Genomic DNA, 10,951 nt, shown 5'->3' with positions numbered 1-10,951 from the left:
GCTTTATATAAACAATTTATTTCAATTTAATTTTTAAAGCTTAACAAAGATCAATTTTTCAATAAACTAAATTATGTATTTTTCATGCATGTAGATTTTGATTTGTATGTATATAATTTTGGAATAACAAATTATTTCAAATACAGCTTAATTTTTGAAGTTTGTATGCCCCACCTACATCTAAGTAAGTAGGGTTTTATTTTCATTTCTTCAAAAAGCTAGAAAGAACATAAAAGCTTCATATTAATTACATCACCCGAAGATCAACTGCCCTAAATGGAAGAGTAGTGGTGAAGACGAACACCGAAAAAATATCTTTGAAACTTTTCCATGACATGACAATGATGGCTCTTCCCTCTAGATTAAGAAAAAAAATCAGCTAGCTTTTAAACCCAAAAGTTGAAGGCAAGTTGCCATTTCTTGAAAAATCTAGCATGTTTCTGAGCCGATAGTCGACATGTGAGTCTACACATAAATGTCACTTGTAAGGTACAAAAAGAAAGGGTTCGGTTCGGTTCGGACATTATATAAATAACCTAGTTTCAAGCGTTTAACTCTCTATCAACCGATCATTTGAGTTTGACAAAGTATCTTCTCTAAGGTTCTTCAGTTCAACTAAAGCTTCAATCCTCAGTTTCATGCCAAGTTTCCATTAAAATGGCACCACATGGAGATGCTATTACTACTAGCACTTACGCAAACAACTTCCCATTGCCACCTAAACTCTCCAAGGACAGCCTCCACCGGACCGTATCCGATATCACTTTCCAAGTGAGCAAGGAAGTGCTCGATAACTACAAAGAAACATCCGCAACGTGTGAGAACCAGCTGCCGCCTATATCCGAAGTGGAAGATGCAAAGTTCGAGTGTTGCGGGATGAGCGAAGAGTACACCCCGGAATACATCGAGCGAATCCGCAACAAGTTCTTGGGGAAATGGATATGCGGACTGTGTGCGGAGGCGGTGAAATAAGAGATGGAGAAAAACGGAGGGAAGATAGAGGAAGGCTTGAGCGCACATATGAACACATGTGCTAGGTTTAACAAGATTGGGAGGGCTTATCCAGCTCTGTTGACAGCTGAAGCCATGAGGTAGATTTTGAGGAAGAGTTCGAGAGATGCGAAAAGTCTTAGGGCAAAATCTATTTGCCCTAGGGACAGATCAGGTACTCAGAAGAATGGTGGGATTGCCAGAAGTACCAGTTGCATTCCAGCAATTACAAGGGGCATCAACAATCTAAATGCTCCAAACTGATGAGATGAGATGAGAAGCGAAGAGAAGAGAAGAGAAGAGAAGAGGCCAACCCCATCATAATGGTCAATAATATTTTTATTAACCTATTTTTTTCCTCCCTTTGTGTGGGCCAAACCTTTTATTAACTCGGTAGTTTTCTTTTTGGGTTTGGTCCAATTATTGTTATTAATTTGCTAATACAGGTCACTGACCTACATGTAACCAAAAGCTTAAACCACCTTTCCGCTAAGTGGGTATATAGCTGGGTTTTTCTAGGGATGCTCCAAATGCTTTTTTCGAATCCCTTTTCCTCCAACACACGAACATTCTGCTTGTGTTGCATGGTAACTTCTTTCGAGTAAAAACAGCTAGGTCCTGATGTTAAACAGTATTTGTGGAAGGGTCGGCGTCCTCTGCTCCTCCATTTTACTGATTTTAAGTTTGTATCCCATTTCCATGTATTAAATCCATATACATCAATAAATGAACCATATTATTTTAAGTACCATTTTTTTCTTGTATGGTAGAATACCGGCGATACATTACTAATGTGTCTTGAAATAAACATAGAAGATACCATTTTTTAAATAAAGGAAAAAGGAAATAGGAGTAATAATAAAAGGCTAATTTTCATCCGTAACTTTTGGACCGACTTTATCCGAAAACCAACCGTCGGTGAATCATATCAGATTTTGAACGGGTGTTCTCTCCATCAGATCAATACAGTTGGCACATGGCATGGCTTCACAACCAACTTTCGAGTTAGTAAATTGATTGGCTAACATTTTCAAGGTCTTCAACCATCCAACAATACTTAACAGTTGAAACGTGGCCCTCGAAGACCAAACATTGGTGGTCCACGGTCCTTTCAATGGACTTTGTTGTCACTAGAAAAAAAAACTAGAACACGTTGTATGTGTAGTGTCTGGTTCACAGTCGAGACCAAAGCAATCAGATCGAACCTAACTGAACTTTCTAAAATCCTGAATAGCACAAATATAGTTTCACACCCACAGTACACCAACTGATTCGAGCATAAAATACTCATTACATTAAAAGTACGGAGGAATAACAGACCTGAAGATTTAACATAAGGGGTTTTTGCCACTACACAATCAAACCAACGAAACATTGTCCGATAATTTTGTCTCACCACGAGGGTGCAAAAGTTTAGACAAAAGACCAATTGATAAACATAAAGCAGATGCAATGAGCATTCTCTTCTTCATTCAACACTTTCCAAGCTACTGCTCTCTCATATGAAACTGGTCTTCCCATGCTTGACAAACATATTCCACCTTGTAGACAAGCAAATCCCTAACACCACAAAATAAAACAACTCCGTAAAATCTAGCTATCCATTAATTGGGTTTTTGTATTTAAGGATGATCTGTCAGGATCAAAATCAGAATGAAATGCTAGACCTGTCGCATTATCTGTGGGAATTCCGTGCAGAGAGACTTTCGTCCATGTTCATCAAATATCTTCTCCAAAGTTAAGTCCTGCAGAGCAACCAGGGTTGTCTCCAACATGTCTAGACCAGCCTGATTTGCGAATGTAAAAACGGGCAATGCCTGCAGAAACATCTATTAGTTTTAGATATAAAAAAAAAAGTCTTACAGAAAACAACACAAAGGTATGAAATGGAGGAAATATGTACTTCACACATACCTTAAGAGAGCAGCACATGATAGCTTCCGAGTGATGCCACAAGGTCTTGAGAACAGATTCACTCCCTTCAGTGTTGGATTTGAGCAACTCAACGCCCATGTAGACCCTGCAAAATTATTAACAAATCATACCTTGTTCAAAATATTCCCACAATTGTTACTATCACAAATGCAACGTTTTATGAATGCATGGTACAAGATATCAATGCAACAGTAGACAACAAATTCAACAAGTCAGATTTTCAAATCTCTCGTCACAAAGGGTAAAAGCATTAAAGACCAAATGATAGGTATCCCCCATTTGACACTACATGAACGATCATGTTTCTTCTGCTACCCTTTCATAGTTCAGGCAAATAGCCTGTTGAGGTTGAATCCAGTTTTCCAACTCCATATCAAAATAATATTTCAAGGAATAAAATACATCCCAGAAAGATGAGGCAGGGTGACGTACCTATAACTCTGACAGATCAAACGTGCAAGAGTCTGTGCTTCAGGAGTACCTAGTGGGGTTCGGAGACCAGCTTGTGAACTTAAATATGATGGAGAAAGTGCCAATGCCACCCTCTGAACTGATGATATAATGCTACGAACATATTGTCGGGCCATAGATGCTACATGTTCTTGAAGGTGGCTCTCAAAAGCAAACTCGAATGCTATGGTCATCACAGATCTCACGCAGCCAGCACCAGCAGAACAATCATTAGATGCTTTATTTCCAGCTGGCCCAATCTCAAGAGCAGAAGCTAGGTCAAGAGTGCGATTTGGACTAGAGGCTTCCTGCATCACTTTCCGGGGCTTATTAAGAAACTTCACAAAAGATGAAGGAAAAGAAAGAAAAGCACCGACTCATCATAATAGAAAGAGTCTAACCTTCCCAGAATCGAGAGGAATGATACGGAAACCAGAAGGTAAAAGAGGTGCATCATCAGCAAAAGAAGCATCTATGGGAGCAAATATAAGCTCAGCACAGGTGCCCACAGCATTTTCATCCATTCCACTGCATAGCTATAAAACAATAGCACCGTAAAGTGAATTATGCAAACATAGGTCTTGAAAATAACAAAGAGAACATGGTCACATAACAAGTAGAGTGAAAACAACGATACTTACTTGCAGGAGAAAAACATCTCTCGCCATTAGTACATCTTCAGGAGATTGCGTAATTCCCTCCAATTTAATCACCTCTAAGGACTAATAATAGTATAAAAATGGTCACATAACATTACTAAACATAAGTAAAACCCAAATGGCAAAATCATCATGGCAGAAAGTTCAAAATTTGAAACTAATAGCATTTTAAGTGATATAAATTCAATATTCCTACCTCTTCATGTTCAATAGTATGTGCCAGGGGAAGTATAACTTGACTGCCAAAACCTCCTACTCGAGATCCTCGTAGGCTACAGGGACCAACATTAACAACTGCAGCTGAGTAGGCATCAATGCTGCAGTCAGCCCATTCTGATCTGTGTTCCCGTAGGAAACGAAGTAGGATTGCTGGAGGAACATTCTAAAAGAGACACCAAAGAGCAAAATATATATCAACAAAATAAAGACATGTCAATATGATAATTGCAACTATGCAGATTCTAGAAATATTCAGATAATAGGATGACTTTCAGTTTTGACAGAGATGGGAGGTGGGGAAAGAAAAAGCCCTCTATAGTAAGCATCGCCAAGTAGTTCATCAGAAACATATAAAGCATCCTCACCTGTAAAAGCATTGAGGCTACAGCACATAAGACTGAATTGCTGACAGATGGAAACCCATTAGCAAATGAAAGATTGAGGCCCATTAGCTTGTCAGGAGATGAGTTCACAAGTATAGTAACATCATCCATGCCATCGTTTCCCATCATTGACCACCCCTCATCAGTGAAACCATTGACAGCGTCATTAAAACCCCTGTTACGAATCGTTTAAATGGCATATAATTTTAACAGGCAGAAAATACTTTATGACAAGAACTTCGAAACTAACCTGCTCAACCTCTGGCTAAGTGCCCGTAAGGCTGCTGGTCGTCGACCCCAGCCAGTCACATTAGGTTGAGAAACCTCTTGAGCTATCTGCCTCAGTTGCCGTAAAGCCTAAAGGAAAATTAGAAAAAAAAAATGTATATCTTCACCGCTTTTCTAAAGCTGCAGCTATGGTAATCATGAATATACAAGCCTTCCTCCAAACAGTTTGAGATTTTCATGACACCAAAAGGAGAAGGGGAAAAATACATAAATGCCAACTGTAAAACCAATTTTACCGCCATCGTCGTTTTCTGAGCAAGCACTGTTGATGATTCATAAAGAGGGCGCAACACTTCTGGCACACTCCAAGGCTGGTTGATGAGAAACATTCCAATTAAGTTTAGCTAATACATATAGTTTAAAACATTGAAGACAATTTACATAAAAATAGAAAAGCATACCTCCAAATCCATATGATCCACAATGTGTATGATTGAAACACCCCCTTCACAAGGGCGAATAAGGTATCCACTCGCAAACATTTCTGCTCTCACAAAATTCTGCACTGGAAGCATGCTTGGGCCATTTTGAGTATTTTTCAGAGATCTCTCACATACCTAAGCAATGCAAAAGGCATTTATGAAAGAGATTTTATTTATGAGATAAAAGGTAGGTGTGCCTGTGCCATTCATTGTATTATATCCAAAATAAACCAACTTATTCACATACCACGAGGCTTCCATCTTCTAGAACAGAAGTATAACGCAACAACCAGAAGTCGCGAGAAGGCGCCAATGTCGTTGGCGCATAGAGCTATATACAAAAAATGTGAAGTAATAATTAAACAAAGAACCAACAAAGTCTTGCAAACACAACAGAGTAGTGATCCCTCACCTGCATGTACAGCAACTCAATGGTCCCACCATTGGCAGTAGGCAGCACATTCAAAACATCCACAGCTCGGCAATCGCGGAACCACGAAGGCCTATCCTTGAGGAGTTCTGCAACCTGGAAGGAGCATAATTGTTTGAACTGTAAAGTTTAACTTCAATGTGAAGAAGACATTCTAACAGGCTACAAAGAGAATTAGACTTACCCTTGTAGGTTCAAGACCCACAAGGCCGCAGGCACGTGCTGCCACTCCAGGGCAACCATGAGAAATAGCAACGATTCCTATGGAATCCGGACCAGGCTGTTCAAGTAAAAAAGGAGATACAGAGAATAGATTAAAAACCAAATGCTGCTTAACGAAGCAATTGCATTCTAACTCAAAATTTACCCAGAAAGTTACAATTCAGGAAAGGCACGGCAAACCATTAAAGAATAAAATAAGTCCTCGGGAAGGTTTGGGATTATTGAAAATATTAGGGGGAGGTCAGGATATACCTTCATTCCAGGCATTTGGACCCACTCTACAGCAGTTCCAGTGGCCTTTGAAAGAAACTCTGCTAAAGTTTCTTCTGCAATGGACAACAGCCTGGAAAAGAATTACAAGTATCAGTTTTTTTTATAAGAATAGAATGTCTCATTAAAAATCCTCTTCATACTTCTCGGCATACAACTAGGTATGCCAATAGGTAGCGAAAGGAGGAAGCACAATGAAAGAAATGGATCAAACCCTGCAGGACTAGCATCTCTAGGAGGATTCTGCTGTGTCACACGGTGTTGACCACTTGTCATCGCCGATTCACAGCTAGGATCTTTGGTTGCAAGGGTCGCCTGCAAGTAGACAATCCAATCTTTTTCTCTGAATTTCCATGTAAATAAATTCATTTACAGTACATCAATGCAAATTCAGTACCGATTTAGTTGAATTGGCAAACAGTTAAATATCTAGTTTTCTTGTTGTACTTAAACAAAATAGATGTAAAGAAAAAATTACAGCTAGAAGCAACCACCCAGAAGCTAAGACAGAGAGCATAAATTCTCACATTCTGAGTATGCTGACGAAAGCAACCATTCTCATACACCAGCTGTGAGACCTGATTCTGCAACCTATCATTCTCCTCCATCAAAAGCTTGTTCATTGCTGTCAGCTTCCTATTCACAGCTTGAAAGCGTGATGTCTCTTTCCTCTGCTTCTCTCTACATCTGACAAATCCAAACATACATAATAACGTGCATTATTAATTTTAATAGTTTCCACCTGAAAAAAAATTCTGACCAACCAAGAACAAAACAAATACTAAAAATCCATATTTCACTAGTTGCTTATATTCGTTTCTTGAATCATTATCAATAAAACAGACTACAAGTTCATTGAAACACATAAGTTGCACTAAGCAATTGCACCAAAAGCAAACCTTCTATTTGGAACCAAACTTTGATCTGTTTTGGCTCAATGTTGGAGAGAATAGAGCACTCTCTAATCAGCTGCTTCCGACGAATCGAACTGGGTTTAGGGCATTCATGATACAGCCTTTCAAGGGCCTCGACCTGCTCAGGTGTGTACCTTACATATTTCCCATTATCCAAGCTCCCAGGTTTACCATCCTTGCAGGACATTGCCATCTTTCAAACTTCACCCTTGAAATTTCACAGCTACCAAAAAAAACCCAAATAGCCGACCTTTCCTAATACCGCACGAACTTTTGCAGTTCCTTTTCCTCAAACCGCGAGTAACTTCACAAACCACAAAACTCAATCTAATAACCAAAGTTCACACTTTTGAAAAAAACCCAGCAAGAAGAACCAAGGAGAAGAAGGGTTTTTTTTGCTTTGTCTCTATCTTCCTTGGCTCATAGTTTGGAAACTAAGAGGGCACAAATGGATTTTCTTCTTCTTTTGCTTTCAACTAGATTTTCCACACAAGTACCTGAATCTTGAGACTACGGAATTGTTCAATGCTTTACTGTGAAATGTTAGATATGCAGAAGAGAAATAAAGAGGACAAGAAGAATAAAACCCAACAAGGGACAACTATATCCTGATTGGAGATAGATTTATACTTGGATCGGAGCCTCTAAACCCAAATAACCGATCTGATTCACCCAACCATTTCTTTTCAGCAAACAAAAATTAAAAAACTTTGGCCTAGGAGAGTTAACAATTCCAATCATCCAACCTTTCGATATTGAGCCACCAAGATGCCACCTTTAAAATTAAACGGACCTTAAAAAAACGCAAAAGAAACGTTTCCAGCTCGACTTTTCTCAGGATTCAAAGCAGCCTTTTTTCTCTCTCTATCTCTCTTCGTGAAAAACAGAGATTTATCCAGCTCAAACCCAAAGAACCACCTTCACGGCACCGCTTCACCGGTCTCTATTTCGGGCAAGACCCAAATCGTCCCTAACCTCTGGAACATAGTTTATTTCTTTCCGGTGATTCATCAACCAAATACCATAGCTTTACTCTTCACCATTAGAATTTTTCTTTTCGAACAAAAAAGATTTACAAAACACAACCGAACCAGATTAAGAAAACATAAGAGAACAGTAGAAGAATTGTTGTTGATAAAATGGTTATGGTGGGCGTCCGAAAGGCAAAAAAAAGTAAGAATGGGCAGACAGAGAGAGAGAGAGTAGTGCTTTGATGGGCTATTGCTTTAGCTTTGAGGGTTTTATTTTATTTTCAACTCATTATAGTTTGGTATTTATATATTTGGTTCTTACATCTGCAAAGATTTTCATTGGTTCGTCACTTCTTTTGGCTTCATCACTGTGAAGTGAAAACAAAACATAGGAAGAGAGGGGAGAGATCTACTTCACTGTGCATAACAGCAGACCAACGGCGGTAAAGTATGAGATTTATTTTTTATATTCTTATTTTGATTTGTTTTATAAATCAATTGTCCTGTTTGCCCTCCCCTTTGCTTCAAACACAATGCTTAAATACTCTCCTCTAATTATAACCTCTTTTGTCAGGAGATTTGATTGCGATTACTCTTTTAACCCTTTGCCTTAAAAATACGATATGACGATAAATGGCTCTTTCTATAAATAATTTGACAAATGATGAAAATAATGGTTTGAAAAATATATATATATAGAATGTTGGAGAATATTTTTTAATTAGGGCGAAATAAATAATTTAAAAAGAAAGAATATCGTATATGGTTTTTAAGAAAATATACAAAAAACATGTTACGTTTTCTCAATTATTATTATATAAAATTGACGTTCAAATTATATGCAGTTTAGGATAGATGTTCAATCTTTTAAGTGTTTTTGTAAAGCACGAAAACAATTCGGTCATTTTTCTTCTGATATTGTTTATTTTTTTGACAGTGATAGTTTTATAAATATATTTTAAGGTCAACATATATTAATAATAAGATAATTAAATAAAAATTTAAAATAAACTTCATCAATAAATAAATGATTAATATAAAATTATTATATTTCAAAATAAACACGTATCCACGTATAAAAACATTACCTCCGCCACGTGGAACTGTAAAGACGAGGATCTTGGTATTTCTTTTATTTATTTTTCTTATGGAATTCAAAGCTTTAGTTGTCGAAATTTCTCTTCGTAATGATCTCAAACGCCATAATGTTACAACGACGTCGTTAATGAATATAGTACAAAAATTTAATTCCAATATATAATTTACTCACGCGATAAACAATTTGCTCATTATAATATTATATTTTTAAAAAAATCACATTCTCATGCAAACTTTAAATTTTTAATTGGTTTCAATAAAATACTCGTATAAGTCGGAAGCATAAAAAAGGAGAGGGGAGTGGCAAAAGCGTTAAATAATAAAAAGATGGGGGAAATGGGTATATACAAAATTAAGAAGAAGAAAAATACAATGGTAAGAGATAAGTGTAGACATCATGATGAGATTTTTGCATGCGTCTCGATTTCCAACTCTCTCTTTTATTCAAGACTCCCTGGCCCCATTCTCTCTTTTATTCAAGACTCCTAGCCACCATTCTCTCTTTATCAAGATTTCTATATATTTATGTTCGTTGTTTAATTTAATATAATAAATAAATGAATACGAACATAAACGAACGAATTTTTATTATTTGTGTTTGTTCATTAAAGAATGTAGCTTATTTGTATTCGTTTATGTTCGTTCATTTAAATGATAAACGAATACAAATGAACGAACATAAAGAAACGGATGTAAACGAACATAAACGAACACAATAAATGAACGTAAACGAACACAAATGAACGAACGTAAACGAACACAATAAATGAACGTAAACGAACATAAATGAAATAGATTTTTTTTATTCCTTATGATTATTATATATTTAATTGTTTTGAGTTTTTATATTTGTATTTAAAATAAATGAATGTAAACGAACATAATAATTATTGGAATTTAATATTTTAATAGGTATAGAGAGAGATTGAGCTAAACATAAATGAACGCACATAAACGAACGAACATAAATGAACGAATATAAACGAACGAACATAAACGAGCATATTACCGAACATTCACGAACGCAAATGAACGAACGAGCCCTTTGTTCATGTTCGTTCATTAATAATGAACACAAAAATTATTATTCGTTCGTTTAATAAAAACGAATTTCCCGTCAAACGATTATTCTGTTTGCTTAATTTCCGTTCGTTTACATGCATACCCTACTTACGATTCTTCTCGATAATAGCATTACGACTATACGAAACATTGAAGCTTATAATTTCATTACTACTTTATTATCTAAATCAATATTTTATAAACAAATACATTTCATCGGTTTATTTAACTATTTTTTTATTTTCTCAGATTTCATTCCACTAAATTTTATTTTCATTTCCTCGAGTAATTATGATTAAATATATAATTTATTTAAAAATAATATATATATATATATATATATATATATATATAATTATGGATAAGTATAATATAATATATATCCAAAGATAATTATTAATCATTTGATATTAAACGCTCGTATCTCTAAAATTTATGGTACTTGAATTCGATACCTCAATAAATAACAACAAGGTTTAATGCCCAAATAAGTGTTCAAACTATACATTTGTGTCAAATAAGTGTCTACTTTTTTTTACTCATTCTAATATCTAACGGTATAAACGTTAGCACTTTAGGTGTCTGGGCTGTCAACAACATTAATTTTTCCCTATTATGTGACATGTGTCACAATCAAG

The 10,951-nt window shown here is 36.2% G+C and overlaps 2 protein-coding genes across 2 annotated transcripts; one reads left to right on the top strand and one right to left on the bottom strand.

The window, feature by feature from the left end:
- Positions 1-567: 567 nt before the first annotated feature.
- On the top strand, positions 568-1,299 carry LOC120134542. Its single transcript, XM_039151009.1, has one exon. The coding sequence runs from the start codon at positions 658-660 to the stop codon at positions 970-972; it is 315 nt and encodes a 104-aa protein (XP_039006940.1). The 5' UTR covers positions 568-657; the 3' UTR covers positions 973-1,299.
- A 962-nt stretch (positions 1,300-2,261) lies between these two features.
- Positions 2,262-7,707, bottom strand: LOC120134728 (homeobox-leucine zipper protein ATHB-15-like). Its single transcript, XM_039151193.1, has 18 exons — positions 7,169-7,707; positions 6,796-6,957; positions 6,483-6,583; positions 6,251-6,341; positions 5,961-6,056; positions 5,759-5,872; positions 5,594-5,677; positions 5,326-5,481; positions 5,161-5,235; positions 4,887-4,993; positions 4,619-4,811; positions 4,231-4,416; positions 4,017-4,097; positions 3,777-3,911; positions 3,358-3,683; positions 2,905-3,010; positions 2,658-2,807; positions 2,262-2,550 (listed from the first exon to the last, which is right to left on the bottom strand). The coding sequence occupies exons 1-18, from the start codon at positions 7,373-7,375 to the stop codon at positions 2,404-2,406; spliced, it is 2,517 nt and encodes an 838-aa protein (XP_039007124.1). The 5' UTR covers positions 7,376-7,707; the 3' UTR covers positions 2,262-2,403.
- Positions 7,708-10,951: the final 3,244 nt, after the last annotated feature.

This window comes from Hibiscus syriacus, unplaced genomic scaffold (genome assembly GCF_006381635.1).
Source record: "Hibiscus syriacus cultivar Baekdansim isolate YM2019G1 unplaced genomic scaffold, ASM638163v2 tig00000144_pilon, whole genome shotgun sequence".
Lineage (NCBI taxonomy): Eukaryota > Viridiplantae > Streptophyta > Magnoliopsida > Malvales > Malvaceae > Hibiscus > Hibiscus syriacus.
Note: the sequence above shows the minus strand (reverse complement) of the source record. Positions and strands in the feature narration are given on the sequence as shown.